We start from the raw sequence: 26,906 nt of genomic DNA, 5'->3' as shown, positions 1-26,906 counted from the left end.
GTCGGGCGAGCCACCTTGTTTCGTCGCCTTTTTTCGGTGTTTGAAACAATTCTTGTCTTGGGAGAATAGCAGCATCGCTTTTGTTTTGGCGGTCAAGCTGCCCAGGTACCGCTTACGTGGGTGCGCGGAATACGCGGCCAATTGCACAGAATATGCCGGCGGTCAGCCTCATCAGCCTATCTATATCTCTCTTTCGTTATCGTGACGAGCACTCACGGGTTCATTCACGATGCGACTCTCGTGGAGCAGCAAGTGGAGAGTGGTGATAGCGATGGACCGCGGCATCTCGGTCATCCTTGTCTCCCCGTCCCGATCTGGCCACGGCCAAGTGGAACCCTAAGCGCCCGGAACCGATGACAACCGTGCACTTCTGAGGCAGCTCGGTCTCCAGGATCCCGGTACCCCGGCACCGACCCTCTCCCGATGTGACCTGGGAAAAGTCGGGCCTTCGGTCCGCTGCCGTGAAGTTACTGGCTCCCGTTCCCCGTCCCGGATGATTACGAAAGCTGGCCAGGCCGCAGGCTCCGCACCTCGGCATCATCGGAGGGCCACCGCCGCGCGGAAACTTCGGCGTGCTAAGCAAAACATTTCCGCTGAGTCGTCCGTTGCATCATTTCCAATTGAACACCATGGTATCTCGACCGTATGTTCTAGCGTAAAGCGTTTTCGATCTCAACCAGACCGAGTTCTTCATAGAACAAAACATCAAAACTCGAATGGACGCCCAGGTGTCTTTTCAGACAGAGCCTCGAGCGCAAGCTGACTCTCCAATTCTGACGTGAAGGCTGAGACAACGGGCCAGCATCGCGCACTGTTGGACCACGAACACGTCTGTGAGCGGTCCGACGCACAGAGAGGGAGGCGTCATCACAAGTTGAAGATGGAGTAGAAGCTACCGGTCTGGATGAACTCGCCATGGTAGAGCGGCCGCTGAGGGGTAGAGACATGGTGTTATCACAAGGACTGGAGACAATGACTAAGCCACGAAATACTATGGATGGATTTTGCGCAGCCGGCATCTAGTCAGGCAAAGCGATTTAGATGCATTCCGCATTGCTATAACCATGTCATCTGGTTTCCAAATGCCAACCTAATCGACTCGAGATTCAAGACTCAAGACGGGCGGAAAGGTACATGCATCGTTGAGGTACTGTACGTACCGCGCAGAGTCCCATGTTGTAGTAGGTGTCCACCAGCGGTACCACTAACAGGAGGTACATAAAGCGAGGATCAAGTACTTGGACCATGCAGGCGGTACATGGAGTACATGTAAGGTAGTTCAGAAAAACTGCCAAGAGAACAATTGCGACGAGTACCTACGCACTTTTGATTTTACCTTTGACCATGAACGCAGCACAGGTCGCATTTAATAACACTGCCAGAACAAGAAGCTCAAGTGAAGATGGAGGTTGGTGGAGGGGACGAGGCTGAGAGATTATGCGATAAACTTTTCAACTTGTGTTTCCCGTCCTCTCGTGTTTCCCCTCCAGCTCCCGTCAATGGTCAACCAGTCGTTGGAGCACCTTACTTGCTGCCTCGCCAGTTGGCCATTCAGTCAGGCAAACAAGATGAAATAAAAGTGGCTCAGAGGGGTTGCCATTTGCCTGGCACACCTGGTTGAAGGTTGGATGAGGGAAGTGGCTGAGATGAGGTGCGGTGAGGTGATGTGGGTTTCCCCGCAAGAAGAAACGCTTGTGTCCAGTGACCTCAGTCATCAACTTCAGGCAAAGCGCAGCAGCGAGCGACACGACACACGGCAGGAGCGCATGGCCGAAGGGTCCGAGGCGAGCGAGCTGTCAGATCTGACCGACAAACTCGGTGTGTCCAACGCGTACATAGTAAGGAAGCTGTCTTTCTGGCTAATAACCTATCTGGGTACAACGAGATACGAGCAGCGGCAGCACACGGGCGTGGTTCACAATCGCATCGGATCGTATCGCTGGCAAAGGAAAGTAGAAAGTACTTCTCTGTCGTACGTACCTGCTTGGAACTTGCCTCTGGATGGGATGACCTGATAGATTGAGGTGAGGTGAACAACTGGCAGCTGCCCGGATGGACGAGGAAAAGTGGAACAGGGACAAGGCACGGAGCAGCCACTGAGCATTGAGCCATGACGAAGTGTCGAGTGACAAGTAAAAGTGATCCGTGCAGAGCGAGGGGAAGACGGTCTGTGCCGGTGGTTGAATGTCGATGACCGAGGCAAAAAGATAGAAAATTGGAAGGTGCCTTCCTGCCAAACAGTGCTGTTTTGGCTGCAAAGGTGGAAGCAGCGCAGCTTGCCGGTTAATAGTCGGAGTGTTATCGTCACTTTCTGCCTGACCGAGGACCCGCTGAAATGGCGTCGAGTGGCCCCTCCTTTCCCCCCGCCTGCCTCCCTCGTTTCTTTTCCATGTTCCCTCGCCCTCCCCCTCCCCCTTAGCAATTTTCTCTCCTGACCCCTTCCACCACCCACTTTCTCCCAGCAGAAAAAAAAAAGAGGGCGACCAGAAACATCACCGTGAACTGGGAAGTTACTTCCATCAGAGGTACATACTTGGGTCATCGCGAGCCATAGCATCCCAACTCCCATTTTTCAAGTCCCAAGTTCCCAAACCAACCTGCACTACACTACGGATACCCAACCCGACATCATCAGCTCAAGGTGTGCACCAGCTTAAGCTCCACCTCCACACTTTTGCTTCAGGTCCTTGCCGCTACAGCAAACCAAAGTATCCATACAGCTACATACAAAGCTACAGCTGCGAATACACGGTACCCGACTACGCACCCAGCCAGGTACCTCGCAACTCTGACGGATACATCACCTCACGCGCTTCACCTCAACCTCACCTCAAAGAATACCTACCTACCCAGACCGAAAAGTTCTGAGAGCTTCAAGGTCAACGAAAATCCCAAGGTGAGCAGACACCAAAGCTACAGACGCGCTGCCGCCGCCCACACTATTGTCGCGCATCTATCCACACCTACACCACTTTGACGTTGCCGCAACCGCAAGGGAACGGACATCTCCACCATCGTCGCCCGTCATTGTTAATCGCCTCACCTCACCTCATCTCACCTCACACCTCATCATCGCTCACAGAGCTTTCCATCTGGCATTGTCGCTGTCGCTGTCGCCATAGCTGCGGTCGTCACCACATTTGCCTCACTTGCGCGCCGCCAATCCCACGCACCTCCATCTCTTTCCGCCTTTGCCACCAAGTATTACACACGCATCACTCACTGGGCCTATCTCATCAACGTCCACCACTTTTCTAATTCTTTGCCTTTCCTGCAGACGTTGGCTACGTCTTACCTCATTGTACACGCATACACACCGAATCGCGTCGCAATAAGGTACTCCGTATCCGAAGCTTCCTATCTATCTTTGCTCCATCTCTCACTTTCTCTCCCTCTCTCTCTCGCGCGCGCCATCGCCTCTCCAGAAACTGGTTTGAGACAGCTGTCATTGCTCTTCTCGCTCTCTATTACCTATTCCTAGCTGTCTCCGCCCGTACGGATAAACGCACCCAATTTAGGATCGCCGTCCATTGTTGATTGACCCTTGATCCGAGGAACCGCCACCGACCACCAGCTGGACCCAACTCATACGCGCGAACCAACAAGCAACGCACGGCACATCTCGCGCACTGCCTCCAGCTGCCTGTCTACTCGTGTCTACTTGCGCCTGTCTATCTGAACCTCGACGTCCTTCACGAATACATCACGCTACCTCGTTCTGGCTCCGCCGCTACTTGTCACTACCTGCCTGCCAGACCTTATCTCGCGATATACCACACACACCTCACTTTACCTACCTGGTCTGCTTTATTTGGACTCCTTCACCTCATTACCTTGTACCAGGAAAGAGCAAGGGCACCGCAACTTTCGGTACTTTCCGTATATTTTTTTTATTTTTTTGAGCCTTCCACCGCTTCCTGCCTTCCGGGGTGCCGTCATTCGCACTTTGTTCCCCACACCGAAAGGGAAATCACCCATTCCTTCCCGCCAACGAATACCGCGCGCCGCGTCGCTCTATGCCGCAGCAGCGCACCTTCCTTCACCTGACGTCCAATTACCTGACGATTACACCTTTCACCTGCTTGCACACCTGAGCCTTCCGGGTTTTGCCAGCCTCTCCTCTCCAGTCTCCAGCTCCGGCCGTTCCCTGCCGTCCATTACGAAGATCCACCTGGTTTTCGCCGTTATCGTTGCTCACCTCACTGATTGCTGCACTGCCGCTTGAGGTGCTCATTTTTGTTTTTATTTTGTTTCCTCTTACTTTCCGTGTCGCGTCCCGTACGTCGCTTTCGGTCGCCCGCACCACACGTGTTGGCACCGCCCGCGCGCACACACACTGAACGAGAGTCCTGGACCAAGACCAAGACCAAGACCAACACAGTACCTGCCTTCCTTACCTTACCTTACGCAACGCACCTGCCACCCGACCCCAACCAGCCAGCCAACCAGCCCAGCCAGGTCAATTGGAACCACAAGGCAGGCACGCCGCACCGCCGCACCACACAACCCGGCAGTAACCACCCCCAGAAAAAAGAGTACTTGAAGCAAACACGTCCTCGGCCTCGCGCGCCTTGTATCTTTGTCCCCTTTATTCTCGCCTCTACCTCGCACCATCCCTCCCTCCCCCCCTTCCACCTTCCCCCCTCCCACTGCCACTCCCACTCCCACTCCTTCCCATCCTTTTCTACCTCGTCACTTCGTCACCTCACCTCATCCCTCCCATCCATCCGTCATCCCCCCCCCCCCCAAACACCCCCACAAAACCCCCCCCCCCCCCCCCCCCCCCCCCCCCCCCCCCCCCCCCCCCCCCCTCCCCCCCCCCCCCCCCCCCCCCCTCCCCTCCCCCCCCCCCCCCCCCCCCCCCCCCCCCCCCCCCCCCCCCCCCCCCCCCAAAAAGCCCAAAAAAAGCCCTTCCCAACCCCGGGCGTGTGCGTGACCCGCTTCCTGTCTTTTGCGACTCAGGCTTGGTCCAAGTCTCTCTTCCACCCCCCGAGAGAGCAGAGACCAAATATTCCCCATCCATCAACCCGTCGGTTTATGCATCGTTGTTGAGTTAATACTACCACTACATTGCCCGTAAGTACCTGCACCCTATTTCCTATGTTCCTTTTCACCCGTTGTCCCGATTGAGGATCAAATCACCACTTGTACCTCAATCATGGAATCGTCGCGCGCATACAGATACACTTGGCTTCATCCGCGTTGATGCTGTCGCGCGCGTCTCTTTCTCATCGAGGCTCGTTCGTGTTGTCGACGCCCTCTCGTCAAAGTTTTTCTGCCTCACCGCGTCTTCGCAAGCACGTCGGTGAATCCTCCCCCAATAAGCAACGCCTTGCTCTGCGCGCGCACTCGACTGCTTCACTCTTCCTGTCTGTACCTTCAATCATGTTCCATCTCATACCTTCGTCTTCATCGCGCATTTTGAGGATTCTACCGGACGCTGGGTTCTATCATCACTGTTATCTTCGCCACACACAATGGCAATCATGTACCCTTTTTTTCTTCTCGTCGGAAAGCGCCCGTGTCGCGTTCGCGCCTTACCTCCGGGCGCAGCGCGGGCCCCGCCCATGACTCTTGCGCGACAGCTTTTTTTTTTATCTTTTGTTTCTTCGGGTCGCGAATCAATTGACCACGGTACACACGGTACTAACCTTTGGACCTCTTGTTAGATCATGCAGCAGTGGCAAGTCGGCCCCGTGCCGGAGTACATCTACTCCAACTCCACCCATCAGCCTAGCGACATGCAGTAAGTACCTCATCCACCTTGTACCCCTCGATCTCTACTTTCGTCCCTGTGCCCAAAGTCACTCTTGCTCTCCCCCGTCCCGTTCGTTCGTTCGTTCGGTCGCTCCCCTTCCCTTTCCATCCTCCTCCGCCCCGCGAGGCTGCGTACGGTGTACCGACACCTACCCGTGATCCAGGGGTACATGAACATGTACCTCTGGAATACCTTTTCCTTTTGAGCAACCCCGGCCATGCTGGGCCTGCTCCGCGGCGCAAAAGAGGGTGTAACGGACAACAACAACAATAACATGACCCTTTTCCTTCCGCCGTCGATGCATGCACGCACGCCTGGGCAACACGACCTCTCGCGAGGGGCCGTTAGTCCTCAGGAGTCTCGTCTCCAGTCGCGACGTTGATCCCGTCGGAATGAAACTTTACTAACACTCCATCCTAGTCCTCAACACCCCTATCAGCAGGACATGTCTCGTCGGGATCAGCACCCACAGTTCCAGTACGGAGCGCCGCCTCACCAGAGCCCGGCACCGCAGCATCACCAGCCCACTCCGGTCCAGCCTCCGATGAGTGTGCCTCAGCCGCCTCAGCCGCCCCAGGCCCAGCCCCATCCTCAGCAGCAACAGCACCACCACCAGCAGCAGCATCACCAGCAGCAACAGCAACAGCAGCAGCAGCAACAACAGCAGCATGCTGTTCAGCCCCCGCCTCAGCCGCAGCCGGCACCCAGAAACCGCAAGCGTCCGGCCCCGGCCCCAGCTCAACAGGCCCCGCCGGTCACTAGCGCCCCTCCCATGCCGCCTGCTCCCGTTGCGCCCACCGCTACCCCCATCCCGCCGCCTCAGATCAACCCTCCCGTTGCCGCTCCTCCTCCCCAGGCTCAGCCCGCCGCCACGGAAGATGCCAACGCTCAGGCTCCTCAGCCTCCCCCGGCCAAGAAGAGCCGCACAAACACCCCCTGGACTCCGGCCGAGGAGCTTCGCCTGAAGCAGATGAGAGATGCCGGCAGCAGCTGGGCTGAGATTGCCAAGGTTCGTTTCATCTATGCTACCCCATTCTCCCATCACTAGCAGCCTACTAACATGAGCGTGTAGACGTTCCCTACTCGCACTGAGGGTAGTGTCAAGAAGCATTGGTACAAGGACATGCACTACGCAGAGTTCGCGGAAGACGAGGTTCGTGGCAGATGCTTCTAGTACTCGTTTTCTCCCTCAAGCTTGCTAACAAGTCACAGAGCCAAGCACTCCTCAATGCCATCAAGGAGTACGAAAACAACAAGTGGAAGGTCATCGGGCAAAAGGTCGGCAAGCCCGCCAAGGCTTGCGAACAGTACGCCAAGGAGCACTTTCCCGGTATGCCCTCTCTCAACATCACGTCGGTACGGCCGCATCCACATCAACGATACTAAATGATTCGTAGACCTCTACGCCAAGCCGACCAACCGGTAGAGGAACCTCAGCTCCATCGGCGGTTCTGAGGATACTCGGGAGATGGGCAACACTGCGAAACGGCGCTGGGAGTGTCTCGATGCGCTGGGATATACCAAATGTGTTTCTTCTTTCTCGTTCTGACGATCACAACGACCCGGACTCGAAAAAAAGACGATTCCCCCTTTGCACTTGTTAATTTTTTTTCTTCGTTCTTTCATTTGGAGGCTGGACTTTAATTACTTTTTACCCCCGACGTCTCAGCTCTACGTCTCCGGCACGGTCACGTCTGGTCGAAAACCTCTAGCTGCGGCGGATGTGGGGGAGATGGGTCTAGAAGGAGTGTTGGCCCTCATGTACGACGGTTTTGCCCTTGCGGGGCTTGCCTGTTATCAGTGTGCTCGGAGTTTCATAGCACAACACGAAAAGGAAGTTGAGTGATGGCGGGTGATTGCCATACCCGTTTGAGAGATGGTCTGCGCGTGCGCACGTATGCGGGAGGACCTTCTATATGGTGTTGATATGTGCGGAGGGTTTTCCAACACAAGTCATCGGAAACCCGCCTTTTATGCCATGTCTTAATTGCCAGAGGGGAAGAGGATATAATGATGCGTGGACAAGACTGATTGAAGAGGTCAGTCGACGAAGTCCAAGGACAAATCACACAGAAAAATAAGTTGCTTGCTTGGGAAAGGTGTCATGGCAGGAAGGAAGAAGGAATCGGTTACCGGGATTGTGAAATTGTTTCGATTCATGACGAGTCTATACCCTTTTAGTGTGAGAGAATTTGTGTTTTTGTTGTCGTCGTCGTCGGGTCTGCGAGAGGACTTGGTGAAGATGTAATCTGTATGATGAGTGAGTAATTGAGGTTATGGACTATTGAAATCTGTTTGATGTGACTTTGCAGAGACCACATGCCGTCTCAGATTTCTGAGTGAGGCATTGTAAGTCCAGTGACGATGAATGGGAGCTGGACTGAGATCAAGATTAGAAAACGCGAAGTTCCGGACTGGTGTTAAAAGGATCATGCCATGGTCTTCATGGTCAAAGTAGAATCAGGCCGAGGTTGCGTGTTGTGACAAGGATCATTGATCTCGACCATGAACGTATGAGCAATCTGCCGGATATACTGAGCTCTGTAGACATGTATGTATACGTCGTAATTGTGGTCGAGGTGGTGGAGAACAGGCATAGTCCCATGAGGTTGTATGGCATTAGGATGACTGGCGATACTACTGAAGTCTTGCTATTATTCTGCTGGTTTGATTGACAACCGTAGCCCCCCCCCCCCCCCCCCCTCGAAATATCAATCGTTCATTTGTAGCAATGCCGAAGACTTGAAACTACGAACATATCCCGTTATCGCGATTCGTGAGTGTTTGTATAGGTAGCGTGGCAAGTTATTCATATTATTCATATTTGGCTAAAGGTATTTGAAAGAGTAGTAAATCGCCGTGGAATAACTACACATCAGTCGCATCCGTCAGCACACGTGACCAGATGTACGAAATTGCATTCAATGACAAAATACTCATATAAGCCGATGCAACAAGCCGGAGTTGATTGTGGCTGCGCTTAGTATCATTCCTACATCAGTTATATGGGCATGTGCTGCCCATCTTCCTCTGGGCCAATATCCTTGGCTTCTCTTGACGTTCTGAACATACGCTTTGTTGACCTGCCAATCCTGGTTACTCCATGAGCCCGCGATATGGGCATCTTCTGCCATGCCTTCAGTTGAAATAGGTAGCGTGGATATGATCCAAGAAGAAGGAGTAGGAAGAGCAATATTGGAGTCTCACCAAACGCGCACCCCGAGAGACCATCGTTTGTAGATAGATCCATTTTCAGCACAAGCGAACATGTAGAAAATAATTTGGATCAAAACCCTTCACTGGCGAGACTGGACGGTTGTCAGCTCCATCTGACTGCATGAGGCTGCTGCCGAGGACGAACTTTCTATCAATCATGCCCGCAGGATTTCGGCGGCTGAGCGAACCTCCGGTCAGCCTCGTGCGCTACTCACCGTCTCCAGTAAGGCTCTAGTGTCGCTTGAAACTTGTAAGTCCCCGGTGGTAGAATTGCTGGATACAATGTACGCTGTTTCTGTGAGTGACGACAATACAAGCAAGACATAAGTTTAGGATATTATGAATGGCATGTACACGCGGCTTTTGTGACCGCCATTCTTCAAGATACAATTTTGACGATTTTACGTGGTGGCCCTGTAGCAATCTCAAGACTAAACATCATCTCCGGTTTAACCGGGGAGCAAAGCTCTTCGTATTACGCGTTTTCACAATTGTTGTTCTTTTCGTTCTAAATACGGAAGTATGTAAGAAAGGGCTCATCTTCTTAAATATCTCTGTACGTGATTACCCGGCACTAGTATATGCCAGCATTACCGTATCTCTTTGAGTTCATCCTTTCTCAGGACCCTTAGACGCGTTCTCACATGATGCAAAGGAGACGAACGCCTGGGGCAACCCTGACCGAAGGTAGGTACGCGATCTTGCGGCTATCGGGCACTTTCGTGTCACATGAGCACAACAGGCCAGGGTCTCGCTGCCGGTGTTCGTCTGTCAACGGCGCTGCATGCATGCGTGTGCGTCGTGCGTAAAGGACATACCGTGGGAAAGGCGTATCACAAAAGGAGATGATTGGCAAACACGCAATCCACTGTTGGAAGTTGCAAGACTCGAGGACCTGGCTCTCTGTCTTTTTAGCTTCTATGATACTGTTGTTTCTCATGTGTTTTTGTTTTTGGCGACCGTTGCTGAGCTAGTCTACGGATAAAACGGCGGAAAGAAGATGAGACTTTGATGTTGTTTTTTGTGCTGGTGGCATGTGACGGCGCTTGACCGGTTCCGAGGAATGTGGTAAATAAACAATGGGAGACGGGACAATGAAATGCGCCAACGGTGGGAGAAACGGCGTCATGCACCAAAGTCTGCTGATCTGGTTGACGGGACATTTCAGTCTGGCGTCTCGACGGGTTGGAAGCCAATTGTTTACTACTTGATATGTCAATGGCAAGAAAATTGTCCTCAGCCATGTGCGATCTTGACATTTGATGGGTGGTTGGCTTGTTGGTGCTTCGATCCTTGGCTGCCGCAACGCAGCACCTGTCAATGAAGCGTCAAGGCTGTGTGTGCAACGAAGGATGCAAGCCCTCTAGGAGCTACATGCAGCCACAGAGCCACAGGGGGTGCAGTGACACACGGCCAGCATGCTACCTACCCGACGTGCCAACTGAGTTGCTGAGGTATGCTGCGATGGCTGCATTGATGGCCTGACAGATCATGTTCATCCAGCAATTACAGGCGATCAACAGGCGACAGGCGACGTCGAGAGAAAAGGAGTGTTTCCCGCGGTCCCCATGCCGCTATGCCGCTCTTGCCCCGTGCACCGGGGGCGCACAGAGCACCTGGGGCGAAAATCACTGCAGAGCAAGACTTAATCGAATTGAAAAAGTGGACGGCCGAGGGAAAAGCCAGGGGTGGCAAGACACGGGGGAGTTGATCAGTGATGCCGTGATCTTCCAATTTTGGTGGGCAAAGTGAGGAAAGTATTGGTAAGATCATGCGGAGCTAAGCCTGAATGAGGACAAGTGGCTTTGAAGAGTGGCCTATGAGTGGACAGAAAATCATGATCTTGGGGATCCACAGAGAAGAAAAGATGAGCAGGTGGCGATTGGACCAATACGAGGACACCATTCTCCGAACGAAGAGGTACCAATGGAAGGAGAGAAGCTGCACTCCAGTTCTTGTTTCCCCCGTATTTCCTTTTTCCAGGTTTCCCTCAAGAAAGGCACATGGCCAGGGCCAGGGTCAGGCTCTAACCGGCTTTGCCTACCCAAATGATGCCACGCTTGTCCCAATGGGGGCATGAGGAGCGGCTTTGATGCCCCACCTAGGTCCATTGGTCTGTAGCGGATAGGTTGAAGGAGACGAGGGAAGACGAGGAGAAGCCTGGAGAATTCATCAATACTCCCTTGCGTGCCACTGAAAGACCCTGAGAAGAACTGGAGACGATGTCTGATGACTATCAGTAGTACGGAGTAGATTGGAGGGCATTTCAGAAAGGGGGAGTAGCACAGCCTGTGAAGCTTGTCGGCCTGTCTGGCGATGGAAGAGATGGATTGAAGGTGGTGAGATGCTGATGGACGTTGTAGCTGCCTTCCATTGGGTACCTGACCATTTACACCCAAATACAGACACACACACACAGCAAGGCAAGAGGCGCAGCATCCGTGTTAAGCGTAAATCAGGTAAGCGTAACTGTAACTGCCCCTTCGTACCTACCTACCTCCCAAGCGTGCTAAGGCGTAGCAAGGCACGCTAAATGGTAGTCGAGGCAAGGTAGGAGCAACAGTGAACCCAACAGTCAACACGGGCAGTCACCACCTACCTTAGGTACGGTAAGGTACCTACCTCAATGAGCGCCGTGAGCGCTTGCCTCCTGGTGTCCTGTCCTGGTTTGACTTCCCGTGCATTCCCACTGCTCCCGCCCTACCCATCCCTTCCCGCAAATTAATTCTCGCGGCCTGGGCTTTCAACCTACTCTTCCCTTCCATACGCACTCATCTCGTCCGCTACGGTCTTCACTCGTTCTTGACCTACGCTTCTCGTTGTAATTACTACATACTACCATCGCTTAATACTCTCTCCTACACCTTCCTCCTGTTGAAGCAAACTTTCGTTGCGCCCCCCAAGACAAACCTTTTCCCATTCTCTATCGTCCGAACGCCATCGTTCCGTCCCGAACCCACGCCGACTCGAGTCAATCACGAAGCCGGGATCCCCAGATTATCAGCCAAACTCTGTTTTTAATCTTCCGAACATCAGCAACTTCCATATCGATTTCGATCTCGACCCGGTCATTCGGACGAGCCTTGTACGACCACTTTCCGCCCTTGTCACAGACGGATACACAAGTCATCAGACACCCGAATTCCTCCCCGCCGCGGCAGTAAACACGCCGGCATCATCCCACCGTCACCCGCGGGCGGCGAAAGTCCAATAGATCACCATCGAACCTCGAACTTGATTCGTAAAACCAATATCGACATCTTCTCGCATACTTGCCTGCGGGTCGCCAGCAATTCTTTGTTCGATTCCTCCGTTGTAACTCCGTAATACACACCCAGCACCACACACATTCACTCCAACATGTTGTCGGTTCTTCCCATGGGCCTTGCCCTCCTCGGTGCTTCTACCGTCCTCGCCCAGACGCCTCCCTCATGCTCCCTCACCCAGAAGTGCCCCGAGAGCGCACCATGCTGCTCCCGTAAGTTGTCATCATCATCCATAATGCCCAAAAACTCGAGTCTCTGACCATCGCAGAATATGGCCAATGCGGTACCGGTGCCTTCTGCCTCGGCGGTTGTGATCCCCGAATGTCCTTTTCTCTCGACGCCTGCGTTCCCGCCCCCGTCTGCCAGGACAAGAAGATGTCCATGAACTCGCTAGACAAGATCGTTGATATCAGCAAGTACTACGGTGATCCGAGCAAGGCCGACTGGGTTTCCCAAGGTGAGCCCGCGCTGTACAACAAGGAGGCCGTTCTCCTCACGATGCCCGCTAAGAGCGTCGGAACTGTCCTTGCCTCCTCTACCTACCTTTGGTACGGTAGTGTCTCCGCAAAGATCAGGACATCGCGTGGTCCTGGTGTCGTGACAGCTTTCATCTTGTATGGCGACGTGAAGGACGAGATCGACTACGAATGGGTCGGCGCCGACCTGGAGATGTCCCAGACCAACTACTACTTCCAGGGTATTCCCAAGTGTAAGTCGACTTGCCATGGCCCCTGACCCGAGCTCGATGCTGACAATCATTACAGACGACCAGTCTGGCAATATCTCCCTCTCTGACACGTTCAACAACTGGCACACGTACGAGATTGAGTGGACCCCCGATGAAATCAAGTGGATGGTAGACGGTCAGGTTGGCCGAACCAAGAAGCGCTCCGACACATGGAACGCGACTGCCCAGCAGTGGGACTTCCCTCAAACGCCCGCCCGTGTCCAGCTGTCCATCTGGCCCGGTGGTGCCGACACCAACGCCAAGGGTACCATCGACTGGGCCGGAGGTCCCATCAACTGGGAGCACGAGGATATCAAGAAGAACGGATACTTCTATGCCATGGTCAAGGATGTCGAGATCAACTGCTACAATGCCAAGAGCTCTCCCGGCACCAACAGCAAGAAGAGTTACTACTACAACAGCATGAAGGCTACCAACGACACTGTGGTGGACAGCGACAAGGACACCATTCTGAAGAGCTTTCTCGGCACCGGTCTCGACATGAACGCAGGTGCCTCATCGGCTTCCGGCACCGGCACCGGCACCGCGGCGCAGCCTACCGCCTCAGCAGCCACGATTCCGGGTGGAAGCAGCTCTGGCACGGGCAACGACCACAGCGACAGTGGTAGCAGCTCCTCCGGCTCCGGGTCTTCTGGCTCAGGCTCCGGTGATTCATCTGGCTCCGGTTCCGGCAGCAGCAGCGGTTGCGGCAACAGTGGCTTCTCGCAAGACTGCAACAGTGGCTCCAGTGGCAGCTCTGGCTCAACAAGTGAGGGCTTCCGCCGTGAATCCTCTTTCGGCGCCAGCGCCTTTGCCGCACTTGTGGCTGCCACTGCTCTCTTCTGGCTATGAAGTACAGACTAGAGTGTGGCCTTTGGGTTTCAAAAAAAAAAAATGGTATAATGGATAACGTGATGCGCTTGCTTGGTTTCGATTCGGGCTACTTTTATGTAATGAGAGCATTCCTTTCTTTGAAGCATTGTTATGAAGGCATTTTGGGTAATGGCGCTTGCCGTCCATTCATTTGGTAAGGGGATTGGGGCAACCAAATTGCATATGCAGTCGGCCGTTTGCGAGCTTTGAATTCAAAGCCGGTGTCTGTACATATGGTAGAGCTGCGCAATCAACAGAGGTTGAAGACTTGAAGTCATCCATGGGTTTGTTTGGATTTGCTTCTCACATCGCGACTTGAGTGAGGTCCAGCGTTCGGAAAAGCAGTGGTTAGCCTCCGTTGAAAAATGGATGATGACTGCAGGCAAACTCAATGCTGACATTGTAGTATCCAGTAAGAGAGGGGTTACTGGAGACATTACACGGCTGGTGCCGTAGCATCCGAGAGGAGGCCGAACGGCGGCCGGGGGTGTATCGGCGATCAGCAAGGCCGGAATGAGACGGCTAAGCGGTGATGGGCCGCCGAAGAGATAGATGCCCGGAAGGTTGTTGGGCATCGCGTTCTAGGCAGCCGAGGCGGTGTGAGGTTTCACCTTGATGCATCTAAGATGTTTGTTGGAAAGTTGATGCGGCGTAGGTTGTCAGAGAGGTATGTATTGATGCGGCGCGGGACAGGAAAGTCGGGTGACGGGGACGAGATTTTGTTGTTGGTTGCACTTTGTTGTTCTCGATGATGATGTGTCGAATCTCCCAGGGCCGAATGGTGACAGTCAACTTACGGAGCACTTCAGGCGACGAATAGTGATGAGCGAGACGCGGGATGAATGGGGGCCATGTGAAGGACGAAAGAGTGGTGTTTCGCGAGGCGAGGAGTCTGGCGAGTTGGAGCGAAAGGCGCGAGCTGAGCCACAGGCTTGGCTGTTGGTTGGGCCGTCGGGGGAATTCCAGGCTGAAGTGGGCCGTTAGTGAAAGATGCTGCTGAGCGCTTAACCAGGCGCAAGATAACATCGGGTGCTAACACTTGTAGATGACAGTCACATTCAGACAGGGATGAGGGCGATGCAGAACGGGCGGGGATGCGGATCCTGTAAGCCACAAAGTAGGGGTAATCGTGCCGATCATATGGTGGTTGCAATGGCCGTTCCCGCCTTTTCGATTTACTGTGTACACCTACGGGCCCTACGGACCAACGTCGTGCCTTTTCGTTGTTGGTTCGATATTTCGCTTCAACGCGCCCGTTTGAGCGAGATTTGGAAAGGACGAAGAACGAAGAGTCGCGGCGGGCTAGGTGAGGTTCTGGGGTTCACACATGCTGCGGCTTACAGCTTACAGCATGGATGCCGTGTTTGTTTCTTTTTGCTATTGTACCCAGTGAGTGTTTTCCAAATGTGATGGCCTGCATACCTGCCCGGCCTGAGACGGAGGTTGGATGCATATAAGGCTGGGCAAGTTCGCCGTCGAGGAGAGGAAGGAAGAGAACATCACCAGCATCATCACTACCATCCTACTCCTTGGCGACATCAAGCTTTCACTTGACTTTTAGTACATCCTACTCGCACAATCAAGCACAATTCTATTCATTGATACCACTCATCATCATCCTTTGCAGGAGCATCATCGCACTTGGCACGCTATCAAAGCATACCCCACTACAACCTTATCCGGACCTTACACCACAAACACCCCGACTTCATAACAAATCATGTCCGGCATCAAGACCATCGCCTTCTTCGGCGCCTCAGGTGGCTGCGGCATGGCAGCGCTGAAGCACAGTCTCGAGGCCGGCTATGTCTGCATCGCCCTCTGCCGCAACCCAACAAAGATGACCGACGTCCTCCCCGAAGCCCAGAACCCGAACCTGGTCGTGAAGAAGGGCAACGCACACAGCGTCGACGACGTGGCCGCCTGCCTCGTCAACCCAACCGACCCGACCCGCCTGGTCGACATCGTGAGCTTCAGCATCGGAAGCCCGCTCAACCTGGCCAAGATGACGGTCGAGGACCCGGACGTGTGCAAGAACGGCGCCGCGGCGCTCCTCGGCGCGCTTGAGAAGCTCCGCGCCCAGGGTGTCAACGGCAAGCCGAGGCTGGCGATTATTTCGACGACGGGTATCTCGGACCATGCGCGTGACGTGCCGCTAATGCAGGTGCCCATGTACCACGTCCTCCTCAAGCAGCCGCACGCCGACAAGAGGGTCATGGAGCAGAGGATTGTGGCGAGCGACGAGATTTTTACCTTTATCCGCCCCGCGTTCTTGTCTGATGGTGCGCAGCCTGAGAAGCGGATCCGGACGGGTATTGAAGATCCCAAGACGGGCGTCCAGACCAAGGCTATCGGGTACGGTATCTCGAGGGAGGACGTTGGACGGTGGATCTTTGAGGAGATTTTCAAGTCGGGTGGCCCGAATTACCTGAGGAAGGCTGTCACCATCACCTGGTAAGGTGAAGCTAAGCGATTGTACACATGGGACGAGAGAGTGTGAAGTATGTGAATTGGTACAGCGGGGGATCCGGGCGTTTATCTATTTGCTTTGAATACCTGATGGGCCTTGGAGTCAAGATACCCATGACTGCTAGGCTTTCTGTAATACCTCGATAGAATATCAACAGAGATTGAATCCTGGAACTACTTCTATTCTCCTGTGTTAAGCGCTCAATCCTTCTTCTCTCCCGAGACCATGACAGTCTCATTATTTGTAGTAACTACCTGTTCCAGATGTAAGTTTGATCCGCCAGAAACGCCTTCCGAGTTGATTTGGCCGACAGCCTCGCAAGACTTGCAGTGTACGAAATGGCCTAGGCTGACGGAGATGTGCAACTTGCAGGAAGATCCAAGGCCCATGTATATAAACTGTAAACTACTCTTTGAAAGGCAAACCAACAACCCGCCTTTGGGAATCCATTTACTTAGGCAGAGCACAGATCGTACCGCGATGGCGCCAGCCAAGCAACCCCTGGCCAGCGGTCTCAGCATAACAACCAACAAGCTACAAAGAATGGACGTTTTCAGCCAATGTCAGTACCTAAAGCACGCAACTGCCAAGGGGGTATTCACGTAGAAGCAAGCTCGACAAGCTCTGGCACAAGAAATGCGATGATGACTGGATCAGCATTCACCCCGCGCTCCCCTGCAGTGTTAGTGCTGAGGTTGGCTGTCCCCATGCACCTCGAGCTGTTTTACCATTCCATCTCACGTTTGGTTGGCTGATTGGATGTAGATGCGCATGTCGTCTTCAGCAGTCCTCGTCACCGCGGCTTTTGGTTAGTTCTCGAAGCGCAAGCCACGCCGAGAATAGTCGCACGTCAACGGCGTTTGAAGGGTACGTACCGGGGAACCGCTGGATGGGAAGACCCCACTTCGGTACGTATCGTAACGGCGGACCACCGGCCGGCATGCTGATGAAGATCTTCCGTGCTTCTTCCCTCTCTCCCGTCCTTGCTAGGTATTGCCGCCTGATGAAATGTGACGGGCGAGAAACGAGAATACTTACTCACGCCTCAAGTTTCTCATAAACAGGTGAACAAGGTACGACGAAACTTTGATTTAGAGAAGCTGAAATAAAAAGGGGGTCGAACACAGTGACCCTCCCGCTCGAAAGTATGGGAAATGTCCGGAATGTTTCTCGTCCAATCCTTTGCGGCCAAGGATGGGTGAACATGTTTCGAAACACCGCCCTCACTCAGCCCCTCCAACCAGGCGACCAACCGCAGCGCCTAAAGGACGTTGCTGTTGGTACCGTGGTACCTCACTTAGCATCACTTCTGATATTATTCCGTGGCCATTTGGCCCCTGTTTCATCGGTAGTGAGTAGCACACAGCAGGGCAGACGAGCCAGAGTTGGACCGTCGACTCACGCTGAACAGCCGAATATGCTCCAACCTGATGAACATGAGGCTCCTTGAACATGGACAGACAACTGCCTGTTTACGCAGGGAGTCCGCCTTGAGACTGTTTGTTCTGCTGTGGCTGCCCGCCCAAAGGAGCGGCTGATGGCTGGGCGGGATGACAGGATCCAATCCCCGTTGACTGTCGGACGACAACTCGGACTCGAAGCCAGACCTGACTGGACTTGACTGACGCTGGATCCCCACGCTTACCTGCATCCATGTGGTTTGAGGAGATGTCGGCAAACATGCAGCAGCTCGCGTTACCATCAAATTTGGCGGCTGGAAGTTGGAAATCCAGTCAAACGTTGACTGCAAATCATTCCATGAGTATCAAGAAAAAGGGAAGAATAGCCAGGGGCCGGGGGATCCTGCGGCTCTTTGGGGGCTCTTTAGGCCTGGCGAGTAAGCAATGCAACAGACCCAACCAACAACTGGTAAGCTTGCCATCTTACATCCCCCACCAATCGTTCGCCCGTTGTAAGCCGTGACCCTGACCCCAAGCCCTCCCTTGCTTTTGGCACTTTGCATCTTTGCTCTCTTGAACAAGACTCTTTACAAAAAGGATTCGATGATGTGGGGTCTGAGACCAATGACCACGGTGGCACAAACACACGCAGACAACCATGTATGCAGAGAAAGGGGGGCTCTTTGTGTGTTACTATTTGGTGGCCGTGGAGGCGGTTCGATGCCGGGCTTTTTGGCTCCAGGCTGAGCAGACTGAGGTGGGCTTGTCATGCCATCTCACCCTATCCCTTCCCTTCATTCAACTCAGCCATGGCTGGGGATTTGGGTCTGCCAGGGTGGTAGATCTGGCCGGCTAAGGTAAGGTAGAGTCAGACGCATGGGAATTAGAGTCAAAGACTACCTTATTATGCATGTTCTGATGTGAGCATGTCTGCATGGCCATGCACACACGCAGCCTTTTCGGAGTTCTCTTGCCTGTTCAACCATCTTATAAGGTTGCAGCTTCCTGCCTCCACCGTCCCAGGCCATCCTCTTATTATTCGGACGAAATATCAGACTTGTGTATTCACTTCAGCACCAGCAAATCACTAATCTTTTCAGCTCTGCTTGGACTGAACTGAATCAGCCCTGTTCCCTCATCTGCTGCGAAAATCCGTGGAAAAATTTCGTACCTGCCTGCCTTACCTCGACCGGCTGCTCCTTCCTTCCACCAACTTCTGAATCACCACTTTTGCCTCACACATTTCCCACACCCACCCTCACACTCACTCACTTTTCTCCCCATCACTCACCACTCACCAGTCTCTACTCTTTTTCTGCTTCTTCCATCGCACACTTCACACTTTACTCTTTACACTTTCTTTTACTGACTGCTCAATACCGATCACTCAATACACTCATTCTTTCTCTTCAACTTCACACAAATCATCACGATGCGCTTTACTTCGGTCATCGTTGCTGCTGCGGCTGCTTCTGCTGCGGTCATCGGCCGCCAGGACGCTCCCGCCGCCTCATCCAAGGTCATCATTGGTTCTACCAACACCATCTCCGTTGCCGACTACGATGGCAAGTCGTTCAACATCGTGGGCAGTAACACCACCGAGGGCACTGGTCCCAGCTGGATGGCTTTCAAGGAGCCCAACCTTCTCTACGCTGTCAACGAGAATGCCTTTAACCTCCGTCTGTTCACTGTAAGTCACCTCTCTTTCTAATTTTCAGCAGTCTTTGAACTCACCTGCTTATTGGGATTTTTTATTGATTCTTTCCAGCTCGATACCACCAACAACGACCTCAAGCTCACTGCGGAGGCTACGGGCTCTGCGGGTGTCGTCTCTATTGCGTTCAACAAGGACAAGACTCGCCTTGTTGGCGCTGCCTAGTACGTTCCACTTTCTTCTGTTATTTTATTTTGATCCTGGCCCCTTGGAAAGTGTCATTGACTAATATCATTCAGCACTGGTGGAAACGTTGACGTCTGGGATATCTCTGACGCCAGCGCCCTCAAGTACATGAAGAACATCACTCTCGGTGGCGAGCTTGGTCCCAACAAGGAGCGTCAGACCAAGTCTTTCGCTCACCAGGCAGTTCTTGATCCCTCTGGTCGCTACTTCGCCGTCTGCGACCTCGGCCCCGACTCCATTTCCATCATCGACTCCCAGGATGACAAGTTCGAGGTTGTGTCTCGCAACAGCGTCTCTAGAGCTGGCTGTGGCCCTCGCCATGGCGCCTGGTACCCTCAGAACGGAGGCACGCCTACTGCCTTCGTTGTCGCCTGTGAGCTCACCAACACCCTCGAGGTTTTTTCTGTCTCTACCACCAACGGCTCTTCCCTCTCCCTGACTCATACCTCGGAGCTGAGTACCTACGGCGCTGCTTTCCCTCCCGCCAACGCTACCACCGCTGCCGCTGGCGAGATTATCATCTCGGCTGACGGAAAGCACGCCTACGTCTCCAACCGCAACAGCGGTAATGCGACCGACTCCATCTCCCACTTCAAAATCGCTCAGCAGGCCGCCCCCGGCGGCTCCAAGTGTAAGCCCAAGGCCGGTGGCATCACTCTCGAGTTCGTCGATCAAATTTCCTCTGGCGGCATCAGCCCCCGCATGTTCAGCTTCTCCAAGGATGAGAAGACGCTCTTCTCTACCAATGTGCTTAACACTACGGACGGTACTGGAGAGGGTGTGTTGGCGCTCAGCCGTGCTGAGGACACTGGCACTCTGACTGCTGTGCCCATCACGTCCCTCCCGGTTACGAAGTTTCTTTCGGCCGGCGTGACAATGGGTCCTACCTTTATCCAGCAGATCGTCTAAGATCTCAATGGCGTTACGTGTGCCTTATCACAGTCTTTCTTTGCGTATCAAGGGGATAGTTCCCTTTGGCAGGGTCTCTACGGCATTGGCTCTGGCGTTACACGGCCCGGCGTTGGAGAGCGGCAACCATGAGTTGGCTGGTACAGACATGAGACCGCTTGATATTAGGGAGGTTCTTTTCGTTGCATTAGATACCAAAGTCATTAGGGTTAGTGACCCCGTTCTTCAAAAGTTTCAGCAATACAGATTCTTGATCTGAGAGTGTAACCCCTTCTTGCTTGCATACGTGATGTGAATGTGCTGGGTTTGGTGGAGTGGTAGTTGAGAAGGGGAGAAGTCGTGTAGTCAGTCGAGTCTTTCCGTGGTAACCTGGACGGTTCCCGTCTGCTGTTTGGCGGAGTAGCGTGTTTTCACTGTAGATTAGCGAGGCTCAGAGGCGCTATCCGCTAAAGATGCTGATTGAGCACTGAAGAACACTGTCTCCACCCCCTCAAGGACTAAAGGTGCGAATGACCGCGAGGACTGGCATTTGACAATAGCTGCTTCACCACCATTATCGCACACTCTCCGCCCACGACGGTCCAGTCACGGCTGCATTCCCCGCCGAGAAAACAGCGACTGATTTAATTTTTAATCGGCGCCCTCAACTATCTCAAGAACTAGACGAAACCTAAGTAAAGGCGCCTCACTGGCTTCGCGCCCGCCGCCGCAATGTCGGACAAAATCACCGGCAAAAACCTGTCCTACGACACAAACATCCCGCCATTTCTGCGCGCTCTCCAAGCACAAGCAGCAGGGAACGGAGGCCCAGATGAGATCCTCTCGAAAAGGCGACGGGCGGGCAAGAAGCGCTCCGACAGCGAAGAGGCAGAAGACGCGCCGCTGGTCGTGGATGACGACGGCAATGTTGTCGATGTACGGGTGGACAAGGATGGCGGCGTCGAGACGGATACTTTGAAGAAGGATGGAGTAGAGGAGGAGGGGATAGGGAAGGATACCAAGGAGGAGAAGAGGGAGACGGAGAAGATTGCTGGGATTGGGGCGAGCAAGAAGAGGAAGGCTGGCAAGGTTGTTGGCGGTGATGCAGACGACGATACTGTCGCCGATAGGATCGTGACGAAGGGTGAGAAGAACGATGACGACGACGAAGGCGCCAAGAAGAAGCCTGCTAAGAAGAAGGGGAAGAAGATTAAGCTTAGCTTCGATCCAGAATGAGGCGTGCTACGATCAGGGCGGACATCATCGTCACCATCAAATACAACGTAGACACGCGGGAAGAGTAGGGCACTTATCCGCAAGGGAGCAAGTCAAGCCACGAGAGCTGCGGCTCTTCCTCTTGTCCTGGCCGCCATGCGAAACAACGACGACCTGACTGGCGTCACACACCACTCGCGAGGAGTCATCAAACAGGAGTCGGGAGAAAAAGGTTCTATACAGCCACAACTTAAGGTAATCTACACATCTGCCATGCTCACTCTAGAGCAACTCCGATGCCGTCTCTCCTCCAGTCTCCTTGCTACGTGCTCGCCATCTGCGAAAGCATCTATTGGTATCGGTACTCGGGCTTGACGAAGTCGGCGAAGGTCTTGGGCTCCTCGTAGCCGTGGTGGTGGTCGTGACCGTGGTGGTGGTCATCAGTGGGACCGACGTACTCCATCTTGTAGACGGAGCCGCACTCGGGGCAGCGCTCGATAGGACGGTCGCGGGAGATCTATGCATGTTTGGTCAGGTTACGGAGCTCTTTGGGCAGCTCAATCGGGTCCATGGGCACGTACGGTCAGCCAGATGGTGACGTGGGAATCGACGGGGACACCGGTGCAGCCAAGGTACTGCTCCTCACCGGCGGAACGGACGGGGATGGGGTTCTCGACGGTGCCTGAATGATCAAGTTAGATTTCGTGCTCGCGCATGAATTTCGAAGAGGGGTCAATCGCGTACCCTTGCGGGAGGCATCGAGGGGGCGCATGTCGAAGATGTCGACGCCCTCCATCTTTCCGAGAATCTCGAGACGCTCGAGACCGGTGGACTGCTCGAGATCGGTGGGGATGCTGCCGGGCTTGGCACCAGGTCCGTGAAGGTCGTCCTCGCCCTTGATCTCTGTATTGTTGCAATGAAAATGGTTAGCCTCTTGTCCTCATCTTCCAAGTCGTTCGAAATTGGTGCGTCGCTTCGATCGTACGACGCGGTCCGAAGGGATGCATGTGGTCGGGCTTTAGGCATTCCGGGGAACCGCGCCGGGACGGAAACGACGATAATTTCGGATCAATTGGCTCGATAGACCTTACCGGTGATGGTCTTGTAAGGCTTGGCGGGAGTAGAGGAGTTGGCGTCGCCTATTTGTGGCCGCGGATGGCCGTAGAGTCAGCGATAAGGGAATTTTCGGAATGGCTTCGCTGCAAGGCTTATTTTTTTCTTCTCGGGATTTGGGGGGGGGCCTTCAATTGGGGTTCGTACGGCGGATCATGGAGGTCGCGAAGGTGCGTCTGGCGAGGGGAGCGACGGCCGCCCGACGGGCAGCCATGATGGCGGAGCGCTGCAAAAACATGGCGACGGCAATTGGGGTGGTAGAGAGGAGAGGTTCGTTGTTGTGACGTCGGGTTTGGGTGAAGAGAGAGGGATTTGTCGATGGCCTGATTTGATGGTTTGATGTTGCGGCTGTCGGGTAAGCTACGGGGAACCACCAGTCAGAGAGACCGCAGAGAGAGCACTGGCCAAGGTACTTGCCATAACCGGGATCATAAGCGACAGAGCATCACGTGATGAACAGATTACCAAATGAGAGCTGGAGCATTACAGAGCCGTGACAGCTTCGTCTCCTTTCCGCGCCGCTTTCAGATGCAGGCTACAAAGGATGCGATTGGCACGATTTTTGAGGTTTTTCTATTTCAGAGGTATTCTGCTAAACTGAAGCTGCTCACCAGCTATTTTTGTTATGGAACTAGATGGCCCAGAACTGTGACGAGGTTGTTCTCCAGAAACCCAGCCACTTCTCTGAGAGCCTATCCGAGTTGGTCACCATCTCAATCTGCCATCCACTCTCAGTACCCAGATGGTCCAAGACCGCGACGGAGGTTTTCTCAAAGGCAAAGAAAAAAAGCAAAGAAAAAGAGCAAAAAGGGAAAAGCCACTCCTCCGACCTGAATGCCTATCCGAGTCCGTTACCATCCATCCATCCAACTCTCATGCCAATTATGTCCTCCCAAAAAGATGCCTGTTCCCATAGAGATAGATACCCGAATCAGTCGCGTCTAGAAAGGGAATCCCAACTCGTCCAGCTTCTGAGCTTCCTCGCTGTGGTACCAGGGGAAGACAAATCCGTGAGAAACTCTTCTTCCAGTATCCTTTGGGAAAGGACTTTCTCCGACTGAAGCTCTGATGGCCTCCATGTTTGTGGGCTGGATCTGTCTTCTGATCTCTTCCGAGCCGACAAACATGTCAATCCATTCGCGATTGTCGACTGGGGTTTCGACGCTGGTAGTTTGGGGAATCGGAGCCGTTGCCTCGGTTGCCAAATCATCATCGTCGGCCATGCTCTTCTCGAAGCTGTCCAGCTGAAGTTCATCCTCCATTGGGGCATCCACAACCCCGAATGTAGATGTCCGAGTGTGAGCTCCATGTCCAATCTCCGCTTCAAGATCCATAGAAGGCTCGGTCTCCATAATGGTCCGGTCAAGGAATGGCCCGAGACCATGCTCTCAGCAGATGGTCTGCTTCGAACTGCAAGACGATCCTCTGTGAACAGTGGTAACTGACGCAGCCTCTTGGCAGGGCGCGAGTAGCTACCGTCGTGATCAGAGGTCGATGTATCAAAGGCCTCTAAAGAGTGGTGCGTCTTGCGTCGATCACTGACATGTCGTCTCTCTTCTTGTGTGAAAGATGTCTGCATCTGCATTTGCAACCTCAACGCCTCTGTTGGGTTCAAGGTAAGGTTAGAATCAGGCTCACGCAGATTCTGCTGCTGCTGTTGCTGCTGGAAAAAGGCCTCATGGAAACCTGCTCGAGGCTGTGCAATTCCTGCGTCAGGGGCGGCTGATCTGCTACCCGTCAATGCGGACGAATGGGTCTGCTCTCTGGCAGAAGATGCCTGCTTCCATCGACCTAAGTAGAAGTTGTAGTCACCGGTATGCTGTGCACCTCTGATCTCAGCTTGCCGAAGAATGCTGTCGTAAGCACCGTGGTTCTTGTCAACCATGACGCGCCAGAATGACTTCATGGGGTCGTGTGGAAAGCGCTCCAGGGAGACACTCATCCTCCACATGAGGAAGTGAATAGGCGGCATTCCCAGCTCTCCGCGCTCATACATAGCATTGACCCGGCTGAGGATGTTGCAGATCTTGTAGAGAACATAGTTGTCGCAGATCCCAGTCTCAGGCAAGTGTTCCTTTGCCATGAGTTGATTAGGATGGATTGTGTGTCCTGGATTGAACCACTGCGTTGTGACCTTGGCTTGCCGCAAGCTGCGCTGGTATCTCTTGAAGACATGCTCTGGGTCATCCTCTGATGCTGGGAGGGGTCCTTGGAGCATTCGCTGATGTCTGATCAAGAGATATTCTTGATAATCCCTTTCCACCTTCTCTTCGTTGACTGCCTCTGCAAACTTTTTCCACAAGGGGTTCCAGTATGAGCCGGTTTCGCTGATGGGTGCGACTGGGACACCCCGAAGCATGGGCGGGTTAAGGTAGGTCTTGCCGTCTTCACTGATTGTGAAGATGGCATTCATGGGGGTGGCTGTGACTTCAAGCAGTGCTGCCGCATCTTCGTTGTCTTTGGGGTTGGGCGCACTGGATGACTCGATTTGTGGGATCGCTGCAAGCTTTGTCTCCTTCTTCTTCAGCTTGCTTTTCAGGCGTGCTATCTCATCTGTCTTCGCAATGAGGGTCTCTTCGATCTCTTTGATGAGTGCTTGTGTCTGCTTAATGGCCTTGTCAATTGCCGGTTTAGGGATATCAGCGGCGATGCGTTCAGATTTAAGCTCTTTGAGCCAGTCCTCTTTGTATGAGATCCGGTTCTCAATGCGATCAATCTCGGCCTCAGCAGATTGGATTCCTTGTCTCAATTCTGAGATAGACGTGAGCAATTGCGATCGCCGGACAGGCGCACTGTTGTACGAGGGCGAAGTCGGGTCCATCGTGGCTTCTGAGTCCTGTCTCCCGATTACGAGTTAGCAGTTGCGAGCCATTTTTAGCATGAACAATTTACTTACCCAAATGACCTCAGCGAATGACGGTAATTTCAAACAAATGAAGAATGGTCGGGACGTGGCAAAAAGGAAACCCAATCTGTGTGTCGGAGAGTTCAAAGTACCTAGGTGCAAACGGTATGAGATGCTAGGTGAATAACGTATGCCAAACCACCTAAGCTCATAAAGATGCTTAGAAATGTCATCAATGAGAATACCAGTCGTTAGCTTGGAGGGGGGGGGGGGGGGGGGGTTTGTGGGGGGGGGGAAAGGGGAAAAGCCGGGGGGGGGGGGGGGGGGAAAAAAAAAAGGGGGGGGGGGGGGGTTGGGGGGGGGAGGGGGGGGGGGGGGGGGGGGGGGGGGGGCTGATTGTTGTGGAGTGCTAAAGGGAAAAGACCTGATGCGGTGTGCTGAGGAAGAATCAATCAGAGTGGTGCACCGAGGCTAGAGGATTCTGGTGGTGAATGGGAGAAGAAGCGGAAAGGTAGCGTGGGTTTTATAAAGGCCCCGGGAGAGGCTGTGAGAGAAGGAACGTAGATGCGAATGAGAGGAGACATCGGTACGGAAGTCACGAGTAGTGAGGGTAGGAACGACGGGATAACTTAGGGAATCATACCCTCAAACGGTAGGAGGCAAAGGAGACATAGCAAGAACGTCTACAAACCAGAGCGATCCTTCCGTTAAACGATCTATAGAGAGAGACAGCAAGAACGATCTTGTATAAATACGGTCCTTCCGTTCAGCGATCTATAGAAGGAGATGGCAGGAACGTTTGTAAATCAGTGCGATCCTTCTTTTTAGTGATCTATAGACTGGGAGACAGTGAGAACGATCTTAAAGCAGTGCGATCCTTCCTCTGAGCGATCTGAAAAGGAGATGGTAGGAACGATCTTAAAACTCATGCGATCTTTCCTTTCAGTGATCTATGAATGAATACAAATGCGATCTTTCCTCCTAAGCGATCTGTAAGGTAGACACGCAGGAACCCTTCGACTGATTATGACCCTTCCTTTGAGCGACCTCTAAGAAGGAAGATGACAAGGTGCCTACGGTGAGATGATCTCTACTTAGTAAAAACAAATCTACTGAAGTAACAAAGGGAACAGGAAGCTACGCATCTCCAATCTGCATCTCATTTCTGTTCATCTATGTCAGATCTATTTAAGCTTACACTGGTCTAACCGAACCCTTCATAAGTCTACGCTGTA

General features: G+C 53.4%; 13 protein-coding genes across 13 annotated transcripts; 7 read left to right on the top strand and 6 right to left on the bottom strand.

The window, feature by feature from the left end:
- Positions 1–1,402: 1,402 nt before the first annotated feature.
- CLUP02_02408 (uncharacterized protein) lies at positions 1,403–1,621 on the top strand (the record flags this gene model as incomplete). The annotated part of the gene is made up of 1 exon (XM_049281440.1): positions 1,403–1,621. One exon carries the CDS (start codon positions 1,403–1,405, stop codon positions 1,619–1,621), a length of 219 nt encoding a protein of 72 aa, XP_049138583.1.
- An 86-nt stretch (positions 1,622–1,707) lies between these two features.
- On the bottom strand, positions 1,708–2,112 carry CLUP02_02407 (uncharacterized protein; the record flags this gene model as incomplete). Its single annotated transcript, XM_049281439.1, has 1 exon — positions 1,708–2,112. One exon carries the CDS (start codon positions 2,110–2,112, stop codon positions 1,708–1,710), a length of 405 nt encoding a protein of 134 aa, XP_049138582.1.
- A 2,286-nt stretch (positions 2,113–4,398) lies between these two features.
- On the bottom strand, positions 4,399–4,614 carry CLUP02_02406 (uncharacterized protein; the record flags this gene model as incomplete). Its single annotated transcript, XM_049281438.1, has 1 exon — positions 4,399–4,614. One exon carries the CDS (start codon positions 4,612–4,614, stop codon positions 4,399–4,401), a length of 216 nt encoding a protein of 71 aa, XP_049138581.1.
- A 538-nt stretch (positions 4,615–5,152) lies between these two features.
- On the bottom strand, positions 5,153–5,368 carry CLUP02_02405 (uncharacterized protein; the record flags this gene model as incomplete). Its single annotated transcript, XM_049281437.1, has 1 exon — positions 5,153–5,368. A coding segment is annotated over one exon (216 nt), but the record flags the coding sequence as incomplete, so codon positions are not given.
- A 109-nt stretch (positions 5,369–5,477) lies between these two features.
- CLUP02_02404 (MYB DNA-binding domain-containing protein) lies at positions 5,478–7,184 on the top strand (the record flags this gene model as incomplete). The annotated part of the gene is made up of 6 exons (XM_049281436.1): positions 5,478–5,528; positions 5,670–5,746; positions 6,179–6,767; positions 6,831–6,911; positions 6,971–7,088; positions 7,156–7,184. The coding sequence occupies 6 exons, from the start codon at positions 5,478–5,480 to the stop codon at positions 7,182–7,184; spliced, it is 945 nt and encodes a 314-aa protein (XP_049138579.1).
- Positions 7,185–8,759: 1,575 nt separating this feature from the next.
- CLUP02_02403 (uncharacterized protein) lies at positions 8,760–9,008 on the bottom strand (the record flags this gene model as incomplete). Its single annotated transcript, XM_049281435.1, has 1 exon — positions 8,760–9,008. The coding sequence occupies one exon, from the start codon at positions 9,006–9,008 to the stop codon at positions 8,760–8,762; it is 249 nt and encodes an 82-aa protein (XP_049138578.1).
- A 1,286-nt stretch (positions 9,009–10,294) lies between these two features.
- On the top strand, positions 10,295–12,188 carry CLUP02_02402 (uncharacterized protein; the record flags this gene model as incomplete). Its single annotated transcript, XM_049281434.1, has 10 exons — positions 10,295–10,310; positions 10,392–10,408; positions 10,463–10,722; positions 10,775–11,036; positions 11,080–11,161; positions 11,218–11,333; positions 11,394–11,433; positions 11,499–11,524; positions 11,615–11,902; positions 11,958–12,188. The coding sequence occupies 10 exons, from the start codon at positions 10,295–10,297 to the stop codon at positions 12,186–12,188; spliced, it is 1,338 nt and encodes a 445-aa protein (XP_049138577.1).
- A 146-nt stretch (positions 12,189–12,334) lies between these two features.
- CLUP02_02401 (glycosyl hydrolase family 16) lies at positions 12,335–13,819 on the top strand (the record flags this gene model as incomplete). The annotated part of the gene is made up of 3 exons (XM_049281433.1): positions 12,335–12,452; positions 12,509–12,949; positions 13,005–13,819. The coding sequence occupies 3 exons, from the start codon at positions 12,335–12,337 to the stop codon at positions 13,817–13,819; spliced, it is 1,374 nt and encodes a 457-aa protein (XP_049138576.1).
- Positions 13,820–15,560: 1,741 nt separating this feature from the next.
- CLUP02_02400 (uncharacterized protein) lies at positions 15,561–16,298 on the top strand (the record flags this gene model as incomplete). Its single annotated transcript, XM_049281432.1, has 1 exon — positions 15,561–16,298. One exon carries the CDS (start codon positions 15,561–15,563, stop codon positions 16,296–16,298), a length of 738 nt encoding a protein of 245 aa, XP_049138575.1.
- A 2,844-nt stretch (positions 16,299–19,142) lies between these two features.
- CLUP02_02399 (uncharacterized protein) lies at positions 19,143–20,519 on the top strand (the record flags this gene model as incomplete). The annotated part of the gene is made up of 3 exons (XM_049281431.1): positions 19,143–19,400; positions 19,479–19,588; positions 19,664–20,519. The coding sequence occupies 3 exons, from the start codon at positions 19,143–19,145 to the stop codon at positions 20,517–20,519; spliced, it is 1,224 nt and encodes a 407-aa protein (XP_049138574.1).
- A 711-nt stretch (positions 20,520–21,230) lies between these two features.
- CLUP02_02398 (uncharacterized protein) lies at positions 21,231–21,734 on the top strand (the record flags this gene model as incomplete). Its single annotated transcript, XM_049281430.1, has 1 exon — positions 21,231–21,734. The coding sequence occupies one exon, from the start codon at positions 21,231–21,233 to the stop codon at positions 21,732–21,734; it is 504 nt and encodes a 167-aa protein (XP_049138573.1).
- Positions 21,735–22,062: 328 nt separating this feature from the next.
- CLUP02_02397 (cytochrome c oxidase subunit Vb) lies at positions 22,063–23,064 on the bottom strand (the record flags this gene model as incomplete). Its single annotated transcript, XM_049281429.1, has 5 exons — positions 22,063–22,230; positions 22,295–22,395; positions 22,458–22,616; positions 22,805–22,852; positions 22,974–23,064. 5 exons carry the CDS (start codon positions 23,062–23,064, stop codon positions 22,063–22,065), a joined length of 567 nt encoding a protein of 188 aa, XP_049138572.1.
- Positions 23,065–23,767: 703 nt separating this feature from the next.
- CLUP02_02396 (uncharacterized protein) lies at positions 23,768–25,647 on the bottom strand (the record flags this gene model as incomplete). The annotated part of the gene is made up of 2 exons (XM_049281428.1): positions 23,768–24,213; positions 24,273–25,647. The coding sequence occupies 2 exons, from the start codon at positions 25,645–25,647 to the stop codon at positions 23,768–23,770; spliced, it is 1,821 nt and encodes a 606-aa protein (XP_049138571.1).
- Between the last annotated feature and the right edge of the window lie 1,259 nt (positions 25,648–26,906).

The sequence above is a fragment of the Colletotrichum lupini genome, chromosome 2 (assembly GCF_023278565.1).
Source record: "Colletotrichum lupini chromosome 2, complete sequence".
NCBI lineage: Eukaryota > Fungi > Ascomycota > Sordariomycetes > Glomerellales > Glomerellaceae > Colletotrichum > Colletotrichum lupini.
This window is presented reverse-complemented; position numbering and strand designations above follow the sequence as displayed.